At 44.0% G+C, this 27,616-nt stretch overlaps 1 protein-coding gene across 1 annotated transcript; it reads left to right on the top strand.

The window, feature by feature from the left end:
* The first annotated feature begins 347 nt into the window (after positions 1-347).
* Positions 348-27,616, top strand: LOC141077566 (uncharacterized). The gene is made up of 6 exons (XM_073564565.1): positions 348-480; positions 1,467-1,823; positions 1,907-2,030; positions 2,114-2,211; positions 2,410-2,500; positions 26,304-27,616. The coding sequence occupies exons 2-6, from the start codon at positions 1,569-1,571 to the stop codon at positions 27,236-27,238; spliced, it is 1,503 nt and encodes a 500-aa protein (XP_073420666.1). The 5' UTR covers positions 348-480; positions 1,467-1,568; the 3' UTR covers positions 27,239-27,616.

Here is a 27,616-nt window from a genome sequence, read left to right as displayed (position 1 = left end):
TCCTCATCATGAAGGAGTTATTTCTCATGTCGCGTGTAATGAATATCTCCTGCAGTATTGCTAATGCCGATTCCAGTGTCGGTAATGAGACGAGAATTAGCATTATGGAAGATGAGTCTATGAGGAACGTGTTCAGCTGCCGACTCCGAGGAGGAAACTGCTTGTTGTCTGTGGCCTAAATATATAGGTTTTATTAGTAGATGTCAGGGAAGAAAACTAAACCCTGTAAGATAATAAATCTCCTCATATGTTTCCCTTATTATCGCCAGTAATTGTATTATTACACAGGATTCTTATGATGTTACATCAGATCATCTTCTTCTCATTCAGGTCTCTACAATATCGGATCCTCTCAGTGAAGATATTCTACAGAAGAGAATTTTCCTGATTTACCCATCAAGGATGGATATGGACAGAGACAAGATGGTGGAGAGGATGTTACACCTCACCCTAGCGATCCTCTTCCGTCTCACTGGAGAGGTGAGAGATTCTGATGACGTCACATTACATTATTCTTATCTATGGGAATAACACATTGTTAGGTGCCGAATTTCTCCCACTGTACAGGGAGAATCTCAAGCCATGTCCTCTGCAGTCTCCCATTCCTCTGCAGCCGCAGAGATTCCTGCTCAGCAGAGGGATCGGTCCAGGCGTCTTGCCCAGGCTGATGCTAGGCATCTGGTTTCTCCTTCTGGCTCTGCTATAACTCCATGCTTGAGTCAGCAGCAAGGAGACACTTCTGGGACTAAGTCCTGTCTTTTGGGTACTGAGCATGCCTGTGGGACGACCTCTCATTGGAGGTCAGAGGTCACATGCGCAGGTCCCGTTCCTGCTCTGATTTGTCCACTACTGGGAAGGTCACCGCTATAAAAGAGTCGCATGGCCACTCGGCCATGTGCTAGTATAGACTCTTGTGCCTTATGGTGTGTATGATGACGGATGCTTGTTACTTCGAATGACTCATGAAACCCCTACCCTTGATTGTGTATGTTGTTAGGGTCTAGTGGTTGAAGTCAGGTCTGTCAGTGGCCAAGCTATATGCCACAGTGCATCCCAGTCCTCTGCACTTGCTAGCTTCCGACTGTGCCTCTCTGCCTAGGGCACTGTCCTACCACGCCAGGTAGCAGTAACCGCCAGTGCGGCACCATGCGCAAAGCTATCGCTTACCTCCCCACTCTCGGTGGTTAGTAGCTTCCGCCAGACTGGTGCAGTGCACACTGGTGCGTTATCTCTCGTTTGGTCTCTTGCTGGCTCCACTACAGTGGCACCGAGCGCTAGAGGGGCTCTAACCCCGTGTCCTTGGGGCGGAGTCCTGTGTCTGTATACTAGTGCTCATCCGGCCAAGCCCTGTGAGTTTAACAGGCTTCGGCACCTACATTGTGCTGTTCTGTGAATCAACAGAACTCGCTCCTGTACACACTAGGTGACGCTAACCCTCGTGTGTCTCTTTATTATTTGCCGCATAGTCACCGCCATTACAGCGCAGCAGGTTTCCTTCTCTGCACGGTGGACCCCGGGATGTTAACGCACCACATACCACCATACCGTTCCGCCAGCCCTTAACATAGATGGACAGAACTAGAGAGGTGAGGACTCTGGAAATATCTGTAGTGAGATTTATTAATGTGTCTCTCCATTACCAGGATTACACAGTGGTGAAGAAGACCTCTAGTGATCGCTGTCAGGACCCTGTGTCTGAGGGATGTGGAAGACCCCTGAGCCCAATCACGGAACCTCCACCTCTCCCCCTGATCCATGAGGACATCAATGACCAGAATATCCTAGAACTCATCTACAAGATGATTGAGCTACTGACTGGAGAGGTGACACTGCTGGGAATGCTGGGACATTATACAGTAACACTATGAAGGGATCGGGGGGATGACGGTATCATTGTATGTGTCAGGTGCCTATAAGGTGTCAGGATGTCGCTGTCTATTTCTCCATGGAGGAGTGGGAGTATTTAGAAGGACACAGAGATCTGTACAAGAACATCATAATGGAGGTTCCCCAGCCCCTCACATCTCCAGGTAATAGACAGGACTAAATACACACGGCCTATAATTATCTGTATGTAGAGAATGAATTCAGTCCCTGTATGTGTTTCCTCCAGATCTATCCAGTAAGAGGACAACACCAGAGAGATGTCCCCGTCCTCTTCTTCCACAGGACTGTAACCAAGAAGATCCCAGTGCTCCTCAGGATCATCAGGTAGATGGAGAGAAGGTGTCAGGAGATCTCCCCTATGATGTGTTTACGGCTGTGAAGGTCTTGTGCTCAGTCTTGTTTTATCCACCAGTATTATATGTTTTATACTTGGGTAATGAGAACGGTGGAGATGGCAGGATTAGAGCTGATCATAGATGGGACTTCTCCATCTGTCTGTGACTTTTACAATATTTGTTTCAGGGTAAAGATCTGACCCATATTAATACTACAGAGACATATGTGAGAGATGATGAGTGGTGTAAAGAGGAGATAACCACATATGACTACCCAGGTGAGTAGTAAACAATGAATCCAGAGAAGTCACAGATTCCTCTCAGTCAGCGGCTGTGGCTGCTTTATCGGTGGTGTAGTCCGGCCGTATTACCATGATCACCATTTTGCCTCTAGACCACAACATTCTCCTCCACCCAAAACTGTTCAAATGACTTTGGGCATTGAAAGCCCTTTTCTATAGAACTTACGACCTGGAGGATCCACCTACCTCCTGGTATTAGTGTGAGGGTGATCCCTTAACCCCTTCACCCCCAAGGGTGGTTTGCACGTTCATGACCGGGTCAATTTTTACAATTCTGACCACTGTACCTTTATGAGGTCATAACTCTGGAACGCTTCCATGGATCCCGGTGATTCTGACACTGTTTTCTCGTGACATATTGTACTTCATGTTAGTGGTAAAATTTCATTCAAATAACTTGCGTTTATTTGTGAGAAAAACGGAAATTTGGCGAAAATTTTGAAAATTTCGCAATTTTCCAACTTTGAATTTTTATGCCCTTAAATCACAGAGATACTGCACACAAAAAACTTGATAACTAACATTTCCCACATGTTTACTTTACATCAGCACAATTTTGGAACCAAAATTTTTTTTTGTTCGGAAGTTATAAGGGTTAAAAGTTGACCAGCGATTTCTCATTTTTACAACACCATTTTATTTTTAGGACCACATCACATTTGAAGCCACTTTGAGGGGTCTATATGATAGAAAATACCCAAAAGTGATACCATTCTAAAAACTGAACCCCTTAAAGTGCTCAAAACCACATTCAAGAAGTTTATTAACCCTTTAGGTGTGTCACAGGAATTTTTTTGAATATTTAAAAAAAAATGAACATCTAATTTTTTTTCACAAAAAAAATACTTCAGGTTCAATTTTTTTTATTTTACCAAGGGTAACAGGAGAAATTGGACTGCAAAAGTTATTGTGCAATTTGTCCTGAGTACGCTGATACCTGATATGTGGGGGGGAACGACTGTTTCGGCGCATGGCAGAGCTCAGAATGGAAGGAGCGCCGTTTGACTTTTTCAATGCAAAATTGGCTGGAATTCAGATCGGACGCCATGTCACGTTTCGAGAGTCCCTGATGAACCTAAACAGTGGAAACCCCCTACAAGTGACCCCATTTTGGAAACTAGACCCCCCAAGGAACTTATCTACATATGTGGTGAGAACTTTGAACCCACAAGGGCTTTACAGAAGTTTATAACGTACAGCGGTACAATTACAAAATCATTTTTTCCACAAAAATGATCTTTTCACCCCAATTTTTATTTTCCCAAGGGTAACAGGACCCTAAAAGTTATTGTGCAATTTGTCCTGAGTACGCTGATACCCAACATGTGGGGGTAAACCACTATTTGGGCGCATGGCAGAGCTCGGAAGGGAAGCAGCGCCATTTGACGTTTTTGGCTGGAATTGAGATCGGACATCATGTCGCGATTGGAAAACCCCTGATGTACCAAAACAGTGGAAACCCCCTACCAATGACACCATTTTGGAAACTAGACCCCCTAAGGAACTTATCTAGATGTGTGGTGAGAACTTTGAACCCCCAAGGGCTTCACAGAAGTTTATAACATACAGCCGCACAATTAAAAAAATCATATTTTTTCCACAAAAATGATCTTTTCACCCTCAATTCTTATTTTTCCAAGGGTAACAGGACCCTAAAAGTTATTGTGCAATTTGTCCTGAGTACGCTGATACCCCACATGTGGGGGTAAACCACTATTTGGGCGCATGGCAGAGCTCGGACACCATTTTGTAAACTAGACCCCCCAAGGAACTTATCTAGATGTGTGGTGAGCACTTTGAACCCCCCAGTGCTTCATAGAAGTTTATAACGCCCGGGCGTGAAAATAAAAAATTTGTATTTTTTCCACAAACATGATCTATTAGTCACCATTTTTTTATTTTCCCAAGGGTACCAGGAGAAATTGGACCCCGAAAGTTGTTGTCAAATTTGTCCTGAGTATGCTGATACCCCATATGTGGGAGAAAACTACTGTATGGGCACACGTCGATGCTCGAAAGGGAAGTAGTGACGTTTTGGAATGCAGACTTTGATGGAATGGTCTGCGGGTGTCATGTTGCCTTGGGAGAGCCCCTAATGTACCTAAACAGTGGAAACCCCCCACAAATGACCCCATTTTGAAAACTAGACCCCCTAAGGAACTTATCTAGATGTGAGGTGAGCACTTTGAACCCCCAAAGGCTTCACAGAAGTTTATAATGCCAGGGCATGAAAATAAAAAAATCGTATTTTTTCCACAAACATGATCAATTAGTCCCCAATTTTTTTATTTTCCCAAGGGTAACAGGAGAAATTGAACCCCAAAAGTTGTTGCCCAATTTGCCCTGAGTACGCTGACACCCCATATGTGGGAGAAAACTACTGTATGGGCACACGTCAGGGCTCGGAAGGGAAGTAGTGACGTTTTGGAATGCAGACTTTGATGGAATGGTCTGCGGGTGTCATGTGTGTTTGGAGACCCCCTGATGTACCTAAACTATTGAAACTCCCCACAAGTGACCCCATTTTGGACACTAGACCCCCCACGGAACTTATCTAGATGTGTGGTGAGCACTTTGAACCCCCAAGTGCTTCACAGAAGTTTATAATGCTCGGACGTGAAAATATAAAAATCATTTTTTTCCACAAAAATTATATTTTTGCCCCCAATTTTTTATTTTCCTAAGGGTAATTTGTCCTGAGTAGGCTGATACCCTACATGTGGGGGTAAAACACTGTTTGGGCGCATGGCAGAGCTTGGAAGGGAAGGAGCACCATTTGACTTTTTCAACTCAGAATTGGCTGGAATTGAGATCAGACGCCATGTTGCATTTGGAGAGCCCCTGATGTGCCCAAACAGTGGAAATCCCCAATGCTAACTCCAACCCGAACCCCAACACACCCCTAACCCTAATCTCAGCCCTAACCCTAGCCCTAACCCTAGCCCTAACCCTAACCCTAATGGAAAAATGGAAATAAATACATTTTTTTTATTTTATTATTTTTCCCTAACTAAGGGGGTGATAACGGGGGGTTTGATTTACTATTTATGGCGGTTTTTTATTTTTGGCAGCTGTCGCATGCTATAAGACGCTTTTTATTGAAAAAATAGTTTTTGCATCACCACATATTGAGAGCTATAATTTTTCCGTATTTTGACCCACCGAGTCATGTGAGGTCTTATTTTTTGCGGGACGAGTTGACGTTTTTATTGGTACCATTTTCGGGCACGTGACATTTTTTGATCGCTTTTTATTCCGATTTTTGGGACGCAGAATGAACAAAAACCAGCGTTTCATGAATTTCTTTTGGGGGGGTGCGTTTACACCATTCCGCGTGCGATAAAATTGATAAAGCGGTTTTATTCTTCGGGTCAGTACAGTTACAGCGATACCTCATTTAGGTCGTTTTTTTTATGTTTTGTCGGTTTTACGCAATGAAAACTATTTTATATAAAAAATAATTATTTTTGCATCGCTTTATTCTGCGAGCTATAACTTTTTTATTTTTTCGCTGATGATGCTGTGTGGCAGCTCATTTTTTGCGGGACAAGATGACGTTTTCAGCGGTACCATGGATATTTATATGCGTCTTTTTGATCACGCGTTATTACACATTTTGTTTGGCAGTATGAAAATAAATAATTATTTTTTGCTTTGTTTTTATTTTTATTTTTTAAGGGGTTCGCTAAAGGGGTTAACTAATGGGACAGTTTTATAGGGCGGGTCGTTATGGACGCGGCGATACCTAATATGTGTACTTTTATTGTTTTTTTTTTATTATTTCCAAAAAATGGATTTATTTGGGGGAATATTTTTTTCTTTTTTCTAATTTATTTGGCGATTTTTTTAAATTTATTTTAAAACTTTATTTTATTTTTTTTTAACTTTATTAAATAGTCCCAGGTGGGACATCACTGTCCTGTGACAGATCGCTGATCTGTCACATCACAGATCACTGTGACAGATCAGCGATCTGTCACAGGCACTGCAGAAGGCTTCCTCATGCCTGCGCTTTGCAGGCACTGAGGAAGCCAGCTTCCTGCAGGCCCCCGAAGGCCTCCGTCGCCATCTTGGATTCGGGGCCCTGCAGGAAAGGAGCCCCCCGCAGCAGCGCTGCACATTGCGCTGCCGTGGGGGGCTCAGGGAAGCACGGAGGGAGCCCCCTCCCTACTGATGCTTCCCTTTAACCCCCGGTACACCGCGATCATGTTTGATCGCGGTGTGCAAGGGGTTAACGTGTCGGGGACGGTCCGTGACCGCCCCTGACACATTGTGCCGGGTGTCAGCTGTGATAATCAGCTGACACCCGGCCGCGATTAGTGGCGCTCACCACGTGGGCGCCACTGATCGCGGTAGACGTACTATCCCGTCCATGGGCATAGGGGCCCGGGTCCCATGGACGGGATAGTACGTCTGATGTCAGGAAGGGGTTAAAGTAAGATTTATATGATACCGTTACCTGCTCAGATCTATAAACTACAAAGCCAAATAACAGCGTACGTAGAATGTGCTGACAGTGTTCAGAAGGGAAGGAGCGCCATTTAGCTATTTGAATAAAGATCTTGCTGAAATAGTTTGCAGACACAATTAGTGATGAGCGAGTATACTCGTTGCTCGGGTGTCCTCCAAGTATTTTGGCGTACTCGGAGATCTAGTTTTCGTCATCTCAGCTGCATGATTTGTGACTTGTAGACAGGACAAATACATGTGGGAATTCCCTAACAAACAGGCATTACCACATGTATTCAAGCTGTCTAGCAGTCGCAAATCATGCAGCTGAGACGACAAAAACTAAATCTCCGAGCACACCAAAATACTTGGGAGGACATCCGAGCAATGAGTATACTCACTCATCAAAAGATATCCACCATGAACATGCTTGGCACTACCTTCTCTGCTTTACATATCCCAAGGATTGCTTTCCTCATCGCCCTTTAACACCGTTACATGGACCTAGACTTACACAGGGACCCCTAGGCTTGGACCATGGTGTTACCTGCTATTCCGTGGTGTTAGATGGCAAGAAGAATAGTCAGGTAGCTGGGTCAGACCCAGAAGGACAGAATACAGAATCAGAAGACACAAGAGTTGTCAGTAAACGGGCCACGGTCACAGCAGAAAACAAATACACAAGCCGGGAGCTGAGCACAGAGGACTGAACCAGAGGAGAACAACGCTGTATCTGGCAGATTCCGGCCATGTGCTTTGGGCTTTAGTAGGGTGTGGTACTTTCCAATTGGCTGAAGTAGGGAGCAGATTACTCCAGCTGGACAGCAGGAACAGATCCCAGATGAGATTAGACACACTATATGCAGAAGCCCTAATATAACTAAATGAGGCTGGTTTCAGATTTGCGTTTTTTTTGCGCTGGAAAAAACGCATACGTGCGCATGTGTTTTTTCCCCTATATTTAACATGGGTGCGCTTACGTGCTCATTGGCATACGCACGTATGCGTTTTTTGTGCGCTGCATTTTTTGGGGTGTGCGATTTTAATTTCAAGATGCAACATGTTGCATTTTTTGGTCCGACCAACTGCTTAAAAAGAAACGCATGCGCACGTTTTGCGCAAAAATTGACCATTATGGCCTATGGATGAGCATACGTGCGCATTGGCAAGCGCATGTATGCTTTTTTTGGCGCATGCGTTTTTTTTTGGTGTCCACTAGTTAGACTAGTTATAAAATTCCCAACCTAAAAAAAGGCTATATAAAGGAGGTGTCTGCCAACACTGTACCACAACTATACAGACACACTGGAGAGCAGAAATTCTGCAAGAAACGAACCCATCTTCAATCCCAGCTTCAGCGTCAAGAATGTGAGTATTATTACATATAATAATGTATGCCTGTCCTTTTAAATTGTATGTGTACTAATGCGTTTTATTATTTTTACATGCAGTATGTCTTCGGAATCTGAATATTCCCCATCCCGGCAGGAACTGGCGCAAGCAGACCGTGAGGTGATTATTTTCGTGCGTTTGGTAAGTATATCTGCTGCTTCTCCAAATCTCTTACGTTTTTTTTTTTTTTCAGACATCGTCATCTTCTGCGGACGTGACTACTGAGGGCGAACAGCAGGAGCAGCCAAGCCAAGTCCCGGTGGTGATACGTAATGTAAGTATCAAATTATTTGTGATGTTCTTTATTTTTTATCTTCTATATTTCCTCTTTTCTGTATCTCTTTTATAACTTTTTATTCACTCAAAATTCGAATATTCTAATGAATGTGTTTTGTCTAGGTTCCACAACGAGATGAAGACGTTTGCCTGGATAATGAGCAGCTTATCCGCCTGGTCCAGGAGCGTGGTCCGTTGTGGGACAGCTGTGACCGGCTGTACAAGGACAATGTGGTGACCCGGCGGCTATGGAATGAGGTGGCCGCAGCATTGATGGATGGCTGGGACAGCGCCACTGCAGCCTCCAAAAGGGCGTTTTACCTGCTCTGTTATGCTGCAGTGACTAAATGTCATGGGAAGCCTAGGTAACTTTAGGCTGAAACCCTGGGGCCCCTGCGGTGTCCCTCAGACTAGGGGAAACCCTGTCTGTCCCTCAACCCAGGGTTTATACTGAAGGTGTGCCTGCCTGGGCCTCCACCCTGTCCTTGTCTCCTGTCCAGCCCTAAGCTGAACCCACCACCCTCCACCCAGTGAGGAGACCAAACACCAGACCCCACAAATAAGTATGGACAGGGATAACGGAAATACACTACACCGCGTACACACAGGGGAATACAGTAATGTGCAAGGGCAACCAAATAATACAACACAGGGAGGCAAAATGGCAACAATGGAATATACTACTCCAGCAACCGTATGCTCCTTAGACCACCACTCCAGACCGGTATCGCTTAGCACATGGCAAGAGCTATAGTAGGCGACACCCATAGTCACACAGGGCAATTTAAAGACAGAGGGCGTGGCTAAGCCCTCAGCCAGAATGACAACCTGGTTAACCCAATCCAAGCCGGATCGGAAGACCAACCAGCGCCGCTGAGAACCATGTGGTAGGATGGGGTATTACCGCTGTCTGCCGGACACCCTGGTGCGAACAGTATCCGACATGACAGTACCCCGCCTTCTACGAGGGACCCCAGGAACCTCACAATGTCGAGGACCCGGCTTGTCCGGATAGCGGCGATGAAACACTGTAATCAGTCGGTCCGCATGTATGTCCGAGGCCGGCACCCAAGTCCTCTTCTCAGGACCATAGCCACGCCAGTGGACCAAGTACTGTAGAGTGCGACGCACTACCCGAGAGTCAACCACCTTGGACACCTCAAACTCCAATGTGCCATCCACCAAGATGGGAGGTGGTGGCACGGGAGAAACATCAACAGCACCCACGACTTTCTTAAGTAACGCCTTGTGAAACACATTGTATCTTGTATACGGCAGGTAACTCTAAATGAAATGCCACAGGGTTAATAATTGCGGAGAATGATCCTAAAAGGACCAATGAACCTGGGCCCCAACTTAAGCGATGGTATTTTGAGTTTGATGTTCCTTGTAGACAACCACACCCAATCACCCACACACAGGTCCGGACCAGGCACACGTCTACCGTCAGCCACACGCTTATACCTAGAACCTACATTCAGCAAGCGCTGCTTTACTCTCCTCCAAACGGATGACAATTGTGCTCCCAACTGGTCCTCCTCAGGGACACCTGCAGAGCTCCCTTGGCGCAAGGTACAGAATTGGGGATGTTGACCATAAACACAAAAGAAAGGAGATTCCCCAGACGATTCCTGATAATGATTGTTTATCGCGAATTCAGCCAGAGGAAGAAACGCCGACCACTCTTCCTGATTGTCAGACACAAAACAGCGTAAGTATTGTTCTAGGTTTTGGTTCATACGCTCAGTATGCCCATTTGACTGAAAGCCGATGAATGAGACAATTTAATCCCTAGGCGTGAATAAAAAGCTCTCCAAAATTTTGCCACAAATTGTGTACCTCTATCAGATACAATGTCAGACGGGACACCATGAAGTCTGACCACCTCGTGAATAAATACCTGAGCAAGGGTCTTCGCATTGGGCAAAGATGGCAAAGCAACGAAATGCGACATTTTAGAGAACCGATCAACTATTACCAGAATGACCGTGTTCCCAGCCGAGGAGGGCAAATCCGTAATGAAATCCATGGAAATCTCAGTCCATGGCTTACTGGGCACACAGAGAGGATGCAATGTGCCAGCAGGACGGGAGCGTGGTGTCTTGGCCCGTGCGCACGTGGTACAGGCTGACACATATGAGGCCACGTCCTGCCGGATTTTGGGCCACCAAAAACGACGTGATACAAGTTCCAGAGTGCCCTTAACTCCTGGGTGACCTGCCAGGACAGTATCGTGATGTTCCCCTAACACTTTTAAGCGTAGGTGTAGTGGCACAAACGATTTATTAGGAGGCAGATCTGGCGGTACCTCCTCCTGAGCATCAGCAATCTCTGCCTCAACCTCTGTCGTGAGAGCCGAGACCACAACTCCCTTTTGGAGGATAGGCACCGGATCCTCACGTGGCTCTCCACCCGGGAAACATCTGGACAAGGTATCCGCCTTAGTATTCTTAGAACCTGGTCGGTGTGTCACAAAAAAATTGAACCGGGTGAAGAATAACGCCCAGCGAGCCTGTCTGGGTGACAGGCGTTTAGCAGACTCTAAATAAAGCAGATTCTTATGGTCTGTTATAACAGTAATATGATGGACAGCCCCCTCCAAGAAGTGTCGCCATTCCTCAAATGCCAACTTGATGGCCAACAATTCCCTGTTACCAAAATCGTAATTACGCTCGGCCAGCGACAGTTTCTTGGAGAAGTAGGCACACGGATGCAATTCGCCCAAGGATGGACCCTGAGACAGTACCGCCCACACACCAACCTCTGATGCATCCACCTCCACGGTAAATGGTAGGGAGACATCAGGCTGAACCAAGATGGGAGCTGAAGCAAAACTGTTTTTGAGGAATTCAAACGCGCGCACAGCAGCCTCAGACCAGTCAAAAAAATTGGTACCTTTTTTCGTCATGTCGGTGAGCGGTTTAGCAATCATAGAAAAATTCTTAATAAATTTCCTATAATAGTTGGAAAAACCCAGGAATCGCTGAAGCGCCTTGAGATTATCAGGCCGATCCCACTGCAGCACCGCTTGCACCTTAGCGGTGTCCATTTTAAACCCTGAGGTGGAAATTACATAACCCAAAAAAGGTAATTCTTGGACGACAAATACACATTTCTCAAGCTTGGCATAGAGCTTGTTTTCCCTGAGCAACTTCAACACCTGCCTAACATGCTCTATGTGTGCATCACGGTCGCGTGAGTAAATAAGACTGTCATCAAGGTATATAATAACAAATTTCCCCAAGAGATGAGAAAAGACATCATTTATGAAATGTTGAAATACTGCTGGCGCGCTCGTCAACCCAAATGGTATCACCAAATTCTCAAAATGACCCTCAGGGGTATTAAATGCCGTCTTCCATTCATCCCCTTGACGGACTCTTATGAGATTGTACGCCCCCCTGAGGTCAAGCTTGGAAAACCATTTGGCACCAGACACCTGGTTAAACAAATCGGGTATCAGTGGCATCGGGTAGGGGTCATGAACCGTGATCTGGTTGAGTTCCCTGAAATCCAGACGCGGGCGTAATCCGCCATCTTTCTTCTTGACAAAGAAGAACCCCGCCGCCAATGGAGATGATGAAGGCCTGATGTGCCCTTTGCTTAGACTTTCTGCAATGTATTCTTTGAAAGCTTGCCTCTTAGGACCTGAGATATTAAACATCCTGGCTTTTGGTAACTTGGCCCCCGGTTTTAACCTAATAGCACAGTCATAGGGTCGGTGCGGTGGCAGCTCTGAACAACCTCTTTCAGAAAATACATCAGCAAAGTCCAGCAGTGGCTCCGGGATGCTGGGAGTCACAGCGGAGATACACGTGGCCAGACAACTCTCCTAGCAGTATCTGCTCCACTGAATTATGTCCTGGGTTTTCCAATCAATCACCGGATTGTGCATAGACAACCATGGAAACCCCAGAACTATCAGCAGGTAAATTACTGAGCACCTTACATGTTACCCGCTCAGAGTGTAGGACCCCAATGTGGAGTTTTACATCAGCCACAAACTCTTTAATCTCCCCTTGTGAGAGAGGGGAGGCATTGATGGTAACCACCCGGATAGGATTAGGCAGCGTCTCCACCTTAAATCCCGCAGTACGCGCAAACTTTTCATCAATGAGATTAGCGGCTGAACCACTATCTACAAATACAGTAATCGACAGCTCTTGGCCCCCGATAACTACCTTGGCAGGGAGCATACACTGGGAGACCACCACGGAGGATATGCAAAGGCTCAGACTAGACTCCTCCAAACCCTCTGAGCCTAGCAGTTTTCCGCCGGCATGTCTTTCTTAGGTACCAGGGGCAAGCATTAATAAAATGTCCTTTTTTGCCACAAAAAAAACAGACCCCTTGCTTTCTGGGCAAGGGACATTTATGCTTGTTATTATGTGTATGTGATATACCAGCAATCTGCATAGGTTCCACGGATTCACCTGGGGCGACCTCACCAGAGACTGCCCCTCCCCCCACAGGCTATGTCTCCTGCGACCTCTGACGAAAATGGCGATCAATGCGTACAACAAGTACCATAGCAGCCTCCAGAGAGGCGGGAGTCTCATACATTAGCAGAGTTTGTTTAACCCTTCCAGAAACCCCATGCAAAAATTGACTCCTTAGTGCAGGGTCATTCCATTGAGTGTCCACAGCCCAGCGACGAAATTCCGTACAATAATCCTCCGCCAGTCGCTCACCCTGGAGTAGAGAGTGTATTTTAAACTCTGCTAACGCCAGTCTGTCAGGATCGTCATAGATTAAACCCAGAGCAGAAAAAAAAGGTCTGCAGACTCAAATGCATGTGAATCCGGAGGTAGTGAAAACGCCCATGCTTGTGGGTCACCACCCAGCAAGGAAACTACCAAGCCCACACGCTGAGCCTCATTTCCTGAGGAGAGAGGACGCATGCGAAAATACAATTTGCAGGATTCACGAAATACAACGAACTTACAGCGATCACCAGAGAATCATTCAGGGAGAGGTAACTTAGGTTCAGCTGCCCTGACTGCTGCCTCAGTTTGCACAGCAGGAACTGAGAGGCCTTGTTGCTGGACCGCCCCCCTCAGTTCAGTGACCTGAATGGACAGAGCCTCCAGCTGCTTGGTTATGGAGACTATAGGATCCATGGTAAATAATCCTCTTTTTTTTTTCTTTTTTTTTTTGGGCCGACTATAATGTCATGGGAAGCCTAGGTAACTTTAGGCTGAAACCCCGGGGCCCCTGCGGTGTCCCTCAGACTAGGGGAAACCCTGTCTGTCCCTCAACCCAGGGTTTACACTGAAGGTGTGCCTGCCTGTGCCTCCACCCTGTCCTTGTCTCCTGTCCAGCCCTAAGCTGAACCCACCACCCTCCACCCAGTGAGCAGACCAAACACCAGACCCCACAAATAAGTATGGACAGGGATAACGAAAATGCACCACACCGCGTACATACAGGGGAATACAGTAATGTGCAAGGGCAACCAAATAATACAACACAGGGAGGCAAAATGGCAACAATGGAATATACTACACCAGCAACCGTATGCTCCTTAGACCACCACTCCAGACCGGTATCGCTTAGCACAAGGCAAGAGCTATAGTCGGCGACGCCCATAGTCACACAGGGCAATTTAAAGACAGAGGGCGTGGCTAAGCCCTCAGCCAGAATGACAACCTGGTTAACCCAATCCAAGCCGGATCGAAAGACCAACCAGCACCGCTGAGAACCATGTGGTAGGATGGGGTTTTTCCGCTATCTGCCGGACACCCTGGTGCGAACAGTGTCCGACATGACACTATTGTCCTTGATGGCACTGTTGGGTTTCGGGCTAGATATATTCTAGCAGGAAACCCAACAGTGTCATCTTGCTCAACAGTGACTGCTTTGGGTATTGTATTGCTGTATTTTGCCGCTGTGACTATTGTCCTTGATGGCACTGTTGGGTTTTGGGCTAGATATATTCTAGCAGGAAACCCAACAGTGTCATCTGGCTCAACAGTGACTGCTTTGGGTATTGTATTGCTGTATTTTGCCGCTGTGACTATTGTCCTTGATGGCACTGTTGGGTTTCGGGCTAGATATATTCTAGCAGGAAACCCAACAGTGTCATCTGGCTCAACAGTGACTGCTTTGGGTATTGTATTGCTGTATTTTGCCGCTGTGACTATTGTCCTTGATGGCACTGTTGGGTTTCGGGCTAGATATATTCTAGCAGGAAACCCAACAGTGTCATCTGGCTCAACAGTGACTGCTTTGGGTATTGTATTGCTGTATTGTGCCGCTGTGACTATTGTCCTTGATGGCACTGGTGGGTTTTGGGCTAGATATATTCTAGCAGGAAACCCAACAGTGTCATCTGGCTCAACAGTGACTGCTTTGGGTATTGTATTGCTGTATTTTGCCGCTGTGACTATTGTCCTTGATGGCACTGTTGGGTTTCGGGCTAGATATATTCTAGCAGGAAACCCAACAGTGTCATCTGGCTCAACAGTGACTGCTTTGGGTATTGTATTGCTGTATTTTGCCGCTGTGACTATTGTCCTTGATGGCACTGTTGGGTTTCGGGCTAGATATATTCTAGCAGGAAACCCAACAGTGTCATCTGGCTCAACAGTGACTGCTTTGGGTATTGTATTGCTGTATTTTGCCGCTGTGACTATTGTCCTTGATGGCACTGTTGGGTTTCGGGCTAGATATATTCTAGCAGGAAACCCAACAGTGTCATCTGGCTCAACAGTGACTGCTTTGGGTATTGTATTGCTGTATTGTGCCGCTATGACTATTGTCCTTGATGGCACTGTTGGGTTTTGGGCTAGATATATTCTAGCAGGAAACCCAACAGTGTCATCTGGCTCAACAGTGACTGCTTTGGGTATTGTATTGCTGTATTGTGCCACTGTGACTATTGTCCTTGATGGCACTGTTGGGTTTAGTGATAGCATATGTCGTGCATGAAACACAATTGTTCATGTTGTTGGTTTGTTTTTCCAACAGTGGACAAAGTCCGAACACGTTGGCGCTCGATCAAGGACCGCTTCAACAGTGATGTTCGTGCTGAGGGCCAGGTTCGCAGTGGATCTGCGTCAAGGACAAGAACAAGATACCGTCACTATCACGCGTTGCAGTTCCTAAGTCCGGTCCTTGCCACCAGATCGTAAGTATTATAATTTTTGGGTTTTTATTTATATTAATCTGTGTTTTTCTAATCCACAGCTGATGCTTCTTGTAAAGGCATGATAGTAATGATTTTCCTTTCTTCCACAGCACCTGGAGCAGCACCCTGCAACCTGGCCCTGGAGCGGTCCTTCATCGGACGTCCTCTGACCTGTCCCAGCCATCCGACAGCCAGGAAGCACCTTGCAGGTCAGCCACACAGACAGCTAGTGACCAGGAAGCTGGTCCATCAGGTGTTCCCCTGTCCCAGGTCTCTGCCACTGGTTATGCAGGCACTACCTGCCAGCGGCAGAGGGCCTTGGACAGGAATGTCTTGCCTGAGTTTATGCACTTGAGCGAGGCCTTTAATGCCAGCCTCAAGTCGCTGTCCGACAGATAGGAAAGCGGTTTTTCACTCATGGAACGTGGTTTTAACCACATGCAACACCGCTTCCTTTCTGTCGAACAGCGCCTTGACCGTCTGGAGGCCGACCTCAACAGACCAGCGCACCATTTTTTTAGTAAGATTGAAAAGGGCATGGCGGAACACCTTAGTCCTGAGCAACAGCTGATTGTGCTGCAGGCCTGCAACAATGCTTTCTTGCAGGCTATGCAGCATAATCGGTATGGGCAGCAGTCAGTGGTGTCATTTCCACCTGTGCCACCATTGACTCGCTTCACCTCACTACCGACTTGTGCTGCATAACACTGCACGGACACCTCTATTCAAAGCCAGGACACCCACCGTTACACCACCACAAGTCTGAGTGCAGCTGGTCACTTCACCAACACCACCATGGCAAGCGCTGCTCCTGTCTGGAGCACCACTGCCACCCCCATGCATGCTTGGAGCACAGCCACCACTACGCAAATGTGGAACAGCCCTGCCACAAACACTACAACATGTAGTAGCCCTGCCACCACCACTCCGCAAACCTGGACCATCACTGCCGCCACCAGTCCTCCTGCAAGGACGAGCACTGCCACTGCCACCACAGAGCATCAGCAGCTGCAGCAGCAGCCACAGCAGCAGCCACAGCAGCAGCAGCCACAGCAGCAGCAGCCACAGCAGCAGATGGGGGACCCACATTCGTTATTTGCTCTAAGTTCAATGCGCCAACAATCAAGGCGGGCATTGGGCCCAAATAGGTCCAGGCAGAAAAGTTTGTGTAAACAAGCACTTCGGACCAATGTACCTGAACCTCTTTCATCTCCTCAACCTTTTCTACTTCAAGTCCCATAACTGGACTCCCTTCCCCCACAAGTTTTGTTGCCCCTTCCCCTAGAACACCTTCTTCAACTGTAAGTTCTGCATCTTCCCTGCATACCCCCAACTTGCAACCATCTACCCCCAAACGCAGAAAAAAATAAAGTTTTGTTTAATTTTTCTGTTTCAAAATAAATTAAAATTTCTGGTTCACCATAAGTTTGATTAATGTTTTTGGCGCCGCTCACACACACTGCACCGTACACACAATGCGACTTTAACTTTGCAAGGTGTCATAAAAAATGTTTGGAGGATTGGCTGTTTTTACCATCCTCATTTCACTTACTGTGATTCTAGGCAAGGGGGATTATTGATATACCTTGTAATTAACAACATACTCTTGTGTGTTGAATCCACTCATGGGTAAAATACACATCATATGTTAAATACCAAGGCCTAGTATAGTCATACCAAGGCCTAGTATAATTGTTAAATACCAAGGCCTAGTATTATAACTAGAGTTTTAACGACTAGGATCTGGTTTTCGGGCCAAAAAAAGGCAAGTTTATTGCGAAACATTACCACAATGGGAAATAAAAGTTGGAATTGAGCTGATTACATTCATCCACTCAATGCAGACTTTTATTCCCCATTGACTTGCATTCGGGTTAGGTTTTGAGCAAATCCTTTTTTAACACTAGTTGTACAAGTTTCATTTGAAAAAAATTTGGTTTCCTGAAACCCGATCCTACCAAAGTCGCTCAAATGTCATAATCATAACTATTTATCTATCAATCATGGCCTGGTTATATTGATCAATCATGGCCTGGTTAATACACATATCATATTTAACCTGCAGCTTTGCTTACGTACCAATATATTTCACGCAGACTAGCGATGCTGCATTTTAACTCATATGTGTATTTACCTGCCCAGGTGTGAGAACATCATGAATTCACAGGTATACATGGGAATTTTTTTATTTTATTGGAGTGTAAAAAGCATAGTGCACTCGGTACTGGTAGCAAATCAGGTTTTTTATTAACATTAACAAACAAAAACATTTACACCATTTCATCTTGCCAGTGCACCCGTCCTACATCAGAGACAAAGTAGACCGCAAATTGGTCCCTCATTTGGCCAACTTCAACGGATGACCTGAGAGGGTGCTGAGTGAATTCAGGCAATGGGTTAGGAGCATCATCATGGAGTTCAAAGGTCGGGTGCTCTTTAGCTATCACAAAATTATGTAGAACCACACAGGCCTTCACCACCTCATCGACTGTTTCAAGTTTAAGATTAATGGCTGTGCCGAGAATTCGCCATCTTGAGACAAGAATCCCAAAAGCACACTCGACAGTTCTTCTGGCCCTGGTCAGCCTGTAATTAAATATTTTTTTGGTGTGGTCCAAGTCCCGGCTGGAGTAGGGTTTCAATAGGTTTGCGCACATTTGAAAAGCCTCATCCCCAACCATTACAAAGGGCAGTGGCGGAGCTTCGGTGTGGGGAAGAGGCCGTGGCATAGGGAAATTAAATTGTTTGCCATACAACCTCCGGCCCATGTCTGAGTTTTTAAAAGCCTGTGAGTCATTACCATGGCCAAATGCTCCAATGTCCACTGCTACAAACATACTTCCGGCATCCGGATGTCTTCCAGGTGCAAAAATTAAAGATGTGTCTGACAGGATATCAGGACTCTTCAGACCTACAGATGACTACCCATTCCTGCTACTACATGTGGGGACAAATGACACGGCAAGAAATGACCTGGAAACCATCTGCAGAGACTTTGAAGACTTAGGCAAGAAAGTGAAAGAACTGGGAGCGCAGGTGGTCTTCTCTTCCATCCTCCCAGTGGATGGCCATGGAACAAGGAGGTGGAATAAGATTCTGCAGGTGAATAACTGGCTACGTCGATGGTGCCATCAGCAACGATTTGAATTTATGGATCACGGAGTGAATTACCTTTACGATGGACTACTTGCTAGAGATGGGGTGCACCTTACGAAGACTGGAAAACATGTATTTGGAAGTCGCCTTGCTACACTTGTAAGGAGAGCTTTAAACTAGAACAACATGGGAAGGGAAGCAAAAGACCAGAAAAAGCCATACACCTGACAAATGCTATTGAGAACTCTGCTATTAGAAGTGGAAAGGAAGAACAAAGACGAAAGAATCTAATTAATAAAAATATTGGAGAAAGAGAAACCAATCACAAACTATAATGTTTCTATACTAATGCACAAAGCATGGGCAACAAACAAGGAGAATTGGAACTACTAACACAGGAAAAGAAATATGATGTCATTGGAATCACTGAAACTTGGTGGGACAATACACATGATTGGAATACAAGACTAGAAGGATACAACTTATTTGCAAGAAACAGACTTGATAAACGAGGAGGAGGTGTTGCATTGTATGTTAGAAACGCGTATATCTGCACAGAGATTGAAGCTTCAGAGGGAAGAATACAAGGATAGAACAATGGAAAGGACACCATTGTAGGCATTTACTACAGGCCGCCTGTGCAAGCTGAAGATATGGATGAACTCTTTATGCATCAAATGGCCAAGTTCTCCAAAAAATATGACGTAGTTGTCATGGGAGATTTCAACTATCCAGACATTTGTTGGGAATCTCTCTCAGGCAAAACTAACAGGTCAAGGAAATTCTTATCCTCTCTTGCTGACAACTTTATCTTCCAAAAGGTAGGGGAGAAAACAAGGGGAACTGCTACCTTGGATCTAATCCTTATAAACAGGGAGGAAATGGTTGAGGAGGTAAAAGTGGCTGGGACCCTAGGAGGTAGTGACCATGCTATTTTAGAATTTTGGATAACTAGAGGAGGAAGACCTGTGAAGACTCAGACGTCAAGGTTAGATTTCAGAAAGGCAGATTTTAAGGGATTCAGAAAGGGAATTGGAGGGATCCAATGGCTGGATATCCTTAAAGACAAAAATGTCCAGGAAGGATGGGAAATTGTTATGATTGAGTCACCGAGGAGGAAAAAACAAAACACAAGCTCAGCCCAGAAAATCAGAGAGGTTGGAAACTAGCGGATTGCAGACCCCTAATCCTATCACACAGCTAGCAGTAGCCGTGGAGCATTCCCACGGTGATCCTAGACACCTCGTCACAGCCGGAGATCTAAATAAGCCTAAAGAGAGAAAAGGGAAAAACTGACTGCCCCAGAGCAGACCCCAAAGCAATAGGCAGCCCCCAACATATAATGAAGGTGAAATGAGATGAAAACTCTAACACAGATAGAAAGATAGGTTGAGCAAACGATGGGGCCCAAGCTAACTAAAAAGGACAGGACAGAAAAGCTGCTGTCTGCAATCCGAGAAAGCCCTGCTAAAAATATTACCTACACAACTAATAAGCAAAAAGGATCCTGAAGTCACTAGACTTCAAACCCTATATCAGCACTCAGAATATTCTGAAAGCAGAGCAAAAGAGAACACTGATCAAGGAATAAGAATACAGCACATCCCCAGCCGGGGATGGCTGAACTCAAAAAACAAGGTAAACAAAACCAAAACTAATAAGTTCAATAGCAGAGCAAAAACTTATCTTTGAGAAGCAGAAATCAGACTGGTCTCCAAGAATCCAGCAGAGAAATCACCAGCCACTCAGAAGGGCGTCGGCTGCCTTATATCTAATCTGAAGTTCCTGTTACCCAGTCACAATCCACCTGATCAGGTGTTTGATTTCTTTCATCCAAATCAGCCTCACTACATTCCTTCACCAGAAGAGGGTGATCCTCGGACACAAACGGTGAATGTACAGATAAGCTCAATACAGAAAATCTTGAAAAATGAAATTCTCAAAGCACAATTGTTAACAATTCCGAAAAGACGGAAGAATAGGAAGCATTTAAGGAAACCAGGATGGATGAACACAGAACTTAAGCACATGCTAAAAAGGAAGAAAAAAATGTTTATGAAATGGAAAGAGGGAGGCATATCTAAAGAAGAATATAATGCTGCCTGCAGAACCTGCAGGGCACAAATCAGATTATCTAAAGCTGAAAATGAATTGAGGCTTGCAAGAGATGTCAAAAGCAATAATAAAGGATTTTGGGGATATGTCAAAAGGAAAAGAAAAGTCAAAGATGCTATAGGATTTTTACAGGATGAAAATGATGAAATGGTAAGACAGGATGTTGAGAAGGCCGAAATTTTAAATTCCTATTTTGCATCTGTTTTCTCTCAGAAAGGAAATGTAACATCAACTGTTCTTCACTGTCCTATTAAGGGAATAGAAGAATCCAGGATATCTATAAACAGAAAGAAAGTGAGGAAACACTTAGCTAACCTATATGAATTCAAGTCTCCAGGTCCAGATGAATTACACCCCAGAGTACTGAAGGAGATAGCAGAAGAAATTTTTGAACCCCTCTCCATAATCTTTGAAAATTCTTGGAGAACAGGAGAAGCCCCAGAAGACTGGAGAAGAGCAAATGTTGTTCCTATCTTCAAAAAGGGGAAGAAGGTGGACCCAGGCAACTCTAGGCCGGTGAGTCTGACTTCTATACCAGGAAAGATGTTTGAACAAATTATTAAACAACATGTATGTCAATACCTGGATAAGAATGAAGTGATTAAACAGAGTCAGCATGGGTTTGTAACTAATAATAAGTCATGTCAGACTAACTTAATTTCCTTCTATGACGGAATCACTGATTGGATGTATCAAGGAAATGCTGTAGATATATTATATCTTGACTTCAGCAAAGCATTTGACAAAGTATCTCACACAATCCTTATTGAAAAAATGACTAAGTATGGAATGGACAAGGCAACTGTTAGGTGGATTCATAACTGGCTTAGTGATCGGACCAAAAGAGTGGTCGTAAATGGCTGCACATCCAGTTGGACGAAGGTCTCAAGTGGGGTACCACAGGGCTCTGTCCTGGGCCCTGTATTGTTCAACATCTTTATCAATGATTTAGATGAAGGAATTGAGGGTAAACTGATTAGATTTGCTGATGACAAAAAGCTAGGAGGGATAGCTAATACTAGAGAAGAGAGAGAGGATTCAAAAAGATATAAATAAACTGGAGAAGTGGGCAGCAACTAACAGAATGGTTTTTAATAGGTTAAAATGCAAAGTACTACATCTGGGCAATAAAAATGAAAAAAGCATATACAGAATGGGAGGAATAGGGCTAAGCAACAGCACATGTGAAAAAGACTTGGGTATACTAATAGATCACAAACTGAATATGAGTCAACAGTGTGATGCAGCAGCAAAAAAGGCAAATACAATTCTAGGATGTATTAACAGAAGCATACAGTCTAGATCACGTGAAATCATTATTTCCCTCTACTCCTCTTTGGTCAGACCTCATCTGGAATATTGTGTCCAGTTTTGGGCACCACATTTTAAAAAAGACATCAAGAAACTGGAGCAAGTTCAGAAAAGAGCGACCAGAATGGTGACCAGTTTGCAAACCCTGTCTTATGAGGAAAGATTGCAGGATTTGGGAATGTTTAGTTTGCAAAAGAGAAAACTGAGAGGAGACTTAATAGCAGTCTACAAATATCTAAAGGGCTGTCACATTGTAGAAGGATCAACGTTATTCTCATTTGCACAAGGAAAGACTAGAAGCAATGGGATGAAACTGAATGGGAGGAGACACAGATTAGATATTAGAAAAAACTTTTTGACAGTTAGAGTGATCAATGAGTGGAACAAGCTGCCACGAGAAGTTGTGACTTCTCCTTCAATGGAAGTCTTCAAACAGAGGCTGGACAGACATCTGACTGGGATGATTTAGCGAATCCTGCTTTGAGCAAGGGGTTGGACCAAATGGCCCAGGAGGTCCCTTCCAACTCTACGATTCTATGATTCTATGATTCCGAAATGGCCATGAGTACTATTGAAAAGTACTTTTTGTAATTATAGTACTCAGATCCAGTCCTTTTGGGCTTGATTATCCGGATGTGTTTACCATCAACAGCTCCCAAACAGTTGGGGAAATTGCAGCCTGTCCAGAATTTGTCAGCAATTTCCATCCACTTTTCAGTGGTGGGCAGGGGCATAAATTCTGGACAAAGAACATTCCAGAGAGCCCGGCAGGTGTCCGCAACAATTCCAGACAAGGTAGAGATTCCAATACGGTACTGGAAGTGGAGTGAAGATAGGGTTTCTCCAGTCGCCAGGAATCTGCAAAACAGAGAAAGAATTAAAATTAATATTTCTGTATATGGTTTTGTAAAACTATAAAATAAAATATTTGTACATTCACGAAAAATAATTAGCCAAGATTTTGAATAGTACATGTAAAAAAAAAAACTATCAGACCCAACCACTTGGTTTTTAAAAATATTACGTACCGTAATGTCACCAGTAGCCGTTCCTCAGGAGGAATCGCACGACGGAACTGTGTGTCCTGTCTCCGTATGGATTCTTGGACACGACCAAGCAAATCCCTGAAGCTTTCTTGGGACATCCGGATATAATCTGTTAATTTCTCCGGGTTTGCCTGTAGCTCACTGTAGAGGGTGTGGTATGCGCCATGGCTCTCCCGGAGTTCAACAATCGGATGTATCCACATACGCCACCGTTGCCGTCTTCACTGCCTCTCTCTCTTCCTTTGTTCATGGCAAGCAACTGCATACGCCTGAGCCATCGCGATGTCCAAATCCAAGTTGAAGTGAAAACTCTTCCAGCGCAGATCCATGTTGACACGAGAAAAATCAAGCAAATGTGAAGAATACTGTAGACAGAGTCTATATATTAACATACCACACCGCCACTGACGTCCCATTGGTCGGGTGTGTTGGCAGATTGTTTTTTTTTTGGGTGTGGACAAACAATCTTGAAAAAACGCATATGCACTAAAAACGCACTAAAAACGCATACAAACGCATAAAAACGCTGCGTTTTTTCCTGCATGCGCTTAAAAATGCTTGAAAAAAATGCAGCGTTTGTATGCGTTTTTTCCATGCGTTTTTATGCGCAAAAAACGCGCAGCAAGAAAACTCAAGTGTGAAAGTAGCCTGACAGAATAGTCAAAATCCCCATAAAGTGATTCCATTTTATAAATGAATTCACTGAGGGTTATAATCTATATACATGTGGTCAAAATTGTTGTTACCCCTCATTTAATGACAGAAAAACCCACAATGGTCACAGAAATGACTTGAATCTGACAAAAGTAATAATAAATAAAAAATCTATGAAAATGAACAAATGAAAGTCAGACATTGCTTTTCCACTATGCTTCTACAGATTTTTAAAAAAAAAAAATAAAATACATGAAATGGGCCTGGACAGAAATGATGGAACCCCTGAAAATAATGTGACAAAAGGGACATGTTACATCATGGTGTGTCCACTAATTAGCATCACAGGTGTCTACAATCCTGGAATCAGTGAATGGCCTGTATAGAGGGCTACAGATACTCACTGTGCTGTTTGGTGACATGGGGTGTATCACACTCAACATGGACCAGAGGAAGCGAAGGAAAGAGATGTCTCAGATTAGAAAAAAAATTATAGACAAACATGTTACAGGTAAAAGTTAAAAGACCATCTCTAAGCAGCTAATGTTCTTGTGAGTACAGTTGCACATATTATTCAGGAATGTAAGCTCCACGGGACTGTAGCCAACATCCCTGGACGTGACCGCAAGAGGAAAATTGATGACAAATCAAAGAGACGGATAATATGAATGGTAACAAAAGAACCCAGAAAAACTCCTAAACATATTAAAGGTGCACTTCAAGCTCAATGAACATCAATTTCACATTGCACCATCCATCAGTATATGAGCCAAAGTGGACTTCATGGGAGACGACCAAGGAGGACACCATTGTTGAAAATAATCATAAAAAAGCCAGACTGGAATTTGTCAAACTACATGTTGACAAGCCACAACGCTTCTGGGAGAATGTCCTATGGACAGATGAGACAAAAATTGAACTTTTTGGCAAAGCACATCAGCTCTATGTCCTCAGACAGAAAAATGAAGCATATCACGAAAAGAAGACTGTCCCTACTGTGAAACATGGAGGAGGCTCTGTTATGCTCTGGGGCTGCTTTGCTGCATCTGGCACAGGGTTTCTAGAATGTGTGCAGGGAACAATGAAATCTCAAGACTGTCAAGGGATTCTAGAGAGAAATGTGCTGCTCAGTGTCAGAAAGCTTGGTCTCAGTCGCAGGTCATGGGTCTTGCTACAGGATAACAACACAAAACAGACAGCTAAAAACATGCAAGAATGGCTAAGAGGAAAACAATGGACTATTCTGAAGTGGTCTTCTATGAGCCCTGACCTAAATCCTATTGAGCATCTTTGGAAAGAGTTGAAACATGCCGTCTGGAAAATGCAACCTTCAAACATGAGACAGTTGCTCTTGAGGAGTGGGCCAAAATACCTGTCGAGAGGTGCAGAAGTCTCCTTGGCAGTTACAGAAATCGTTTGATTGCAGTGATTGCCTCAAAAGGTTGTGCAACAAAATATTTTAGTTAAGGGAACCATCATTTCTGTCCAGGCCTATTTCATGAGTTTTATTTTTTTAAATTCTGAGGAAGCATGGCTGAAAAGCAATGTCTGACTTTCATTTGTTGATTTTGATAGATTTTTTATTTATTATTACTTTTGTCAGATTCAAGTTATTTCTGTGACCATTGTGGGTTTTTCTGTCATCAAGCGAGAAGTACCAACAACTTTGACCACGTGTGTAGGAGGAGTGAATATTTTGACTCCACAGCCACTTTCCAGAAATGAATACGCAGTGGATGTTGGAGAGTGAAAATCACACATTTGCCATTTTCTTACCCAGCACATAGTGCCCAGATTGTGCTCCAGGAGACACACACCGCAAATTAAGCAGATTCTTCTCACTATAATATTACTAAATACAGGGATCCTAAATGTTGTTTGCGCACACTGCAAGACTCCGAAGTGAGAGCGGATTTTGCTGGATTGGTTTATGGAAACCTTGTTGCTTTTCAACAGCCTCTGAGCCACTAATAGTGTGGGAACCTCTGTTTTTCCATTGACAGATGATGGACCTGAGTGGGGACTTGTTTTTTGTGAGATGAGAATTGGTATTATTTTCACCCACATAACATTGATTGGTTTCTTTTTATTCAATATTTGGGAGGCAGAATGAACAAACAGTTAAACACCGCACACTACTGGTTCATCCAACAAGGTTTTCTATTAGACTGTGAACTGTCATGGTCTTGATAAAAATAAATAAAGTTTTTTACATAACTTGCCATTTTTATGGACAGTGTAAGCAGAAATGTTCAAAAATATAAAACTGGGATATTTTATTAAAAATAATAATTGTATTTTATCTTAGCAGATGACTGTACCAGGAGATCAGAGGGACAGCTGACATCTTCAATTTTTAAATCTGATGATCTTGAGATCCTACAAGATACAACTGAAGTGATTGATATTACTCCAGATATACCATCATCCATTCACAGCAAAGATCTGTTATCTGATCCTATGAAACAGGTCCCATCTTCAGATTCATTACCGACTACTAAAGAAAATCAAAGTCACAAAAGAGGCAATAAAAAACAAACTGCTCCTACAGGAAAGAAGTCATTTTCATATTCAGACTGTGGGAAATATTTTACATGGAAATCACATTTTGTTAACCACATGAGAATTCACACAGGGGAGAAGCCTTTTTCCTGTTCAAAATGTGAGAAATGTTTTGCACGTAAATCACATTTTGTTACTCACCATAGAACTCACACAGGGGAGAAGCCTTTTTCCTGTTCAGAATGTGGGAAATGTTTTAACCAGAAATCACATTTTGTTAATCACCAGAGAACTCACACAGGGGAGAAGCCTTTTTCCTGTTCAGAATGTGGGAAATGTTTTAGCAATAAATCAGATTGTGTTAATCACCATAGAACTCACACAGTGGAGAAGCCTTATTCTTGTTCAGAATGTGGGAAATGTTTTGCACGTAAATCACATTTTGTTACTCACCAAAGAACTCACACAGGGGAGAAGCCTTTTTCCTGTTCAGAATGTGGGAAATGTTTTAACAATAAATCAGATTGTGTTAAGCACCAGAGAATCCACACAGGAGAGAAGCCTTTTTCCTGTTCAGAATGTGGGAAATGTTTTAACAATAAATCAAATTGTGTTAAGCACCAGAGAATCCACACAGCAGAGAAGCCATATTCATGTTCAGAATGTGGGAAATGTTTTAAATGGAAAATAAGTCTTGATAGCCATCAAAGAACCCACACAGGGGAGAAGCCTTTTTCCTGTTAATGTGGGAAATGTTTTAACCAGAAAGTGCTTCTTGTTAGACATCAGAGCAGTCACACAGAGAAGCTTTTTTCATTTTCTTAATGTGGAAAATGTTTTACTTGGAAATCAGTTGTTAATAAACATCAGAGACTTCACATGGGGAGAAGCCTTTTTTATGTTCATAGTGTTGGAATAATTTTAACCAAAACTGAATCTTCTTAAATGGGTTGTCTCTTGTCATTCCTCATGTTTGCTGACAAAAGGATAAAACTAAACTTTATTCCAAATGTAAAACTATACCCATAATTCACCCCCTGAAGGTTAGTCAGTAGGTGACTAATAGAAAAAACATGTACCCCACAGTTCAGTATATAGGGTGAGGTGACGTATACACACTCA

Source organism: Dendrobates tinctorius, unplaced genomic scaffold (genome assembly GCF_039654945.1).
Source record: "Dendrobates tinctorius isolate UK_male_01 unplaced genomic scaffold, ASM3965494v1 ptg000456l, whole genome shotgun sequence".
In the NCBI taxonomy this organism is placed as follows: domain Eukaryota; kingdom Metazoa; phylum Chordata; class Amphibia; order Anura; family Dendrobatidae; genus Dendrobates; species Dendrobates tinctorius.
Note: the sequence above shows the minus strand (reverse complement) of the source record. Positions and strands in the feature narration are given on the sequence as shown.

Coding starts and splice junctions, on each gene's coding strand:
- LOC141077566 (XM_073564565.1), top strand. CDS start 1,569: ATGGACAGAACTAGAGAGGTGAGGACTCTGGAAATATCTGTAGTGAGA. Junction 2,031..2,113: donor CCAGCCCCTCACATCTCCAG/GTAATAGACAGG, acceptor TGTTTCCTCCAG/ATCTATCCAGTAAGAGGACA. Junction 2,212..2,409: donor GTGCTCCTCAGGATCATCAG/GTAGATGGAGAG, acceptor TATTTGTTTCAG/GGTAAAGATCTGACCCATAT.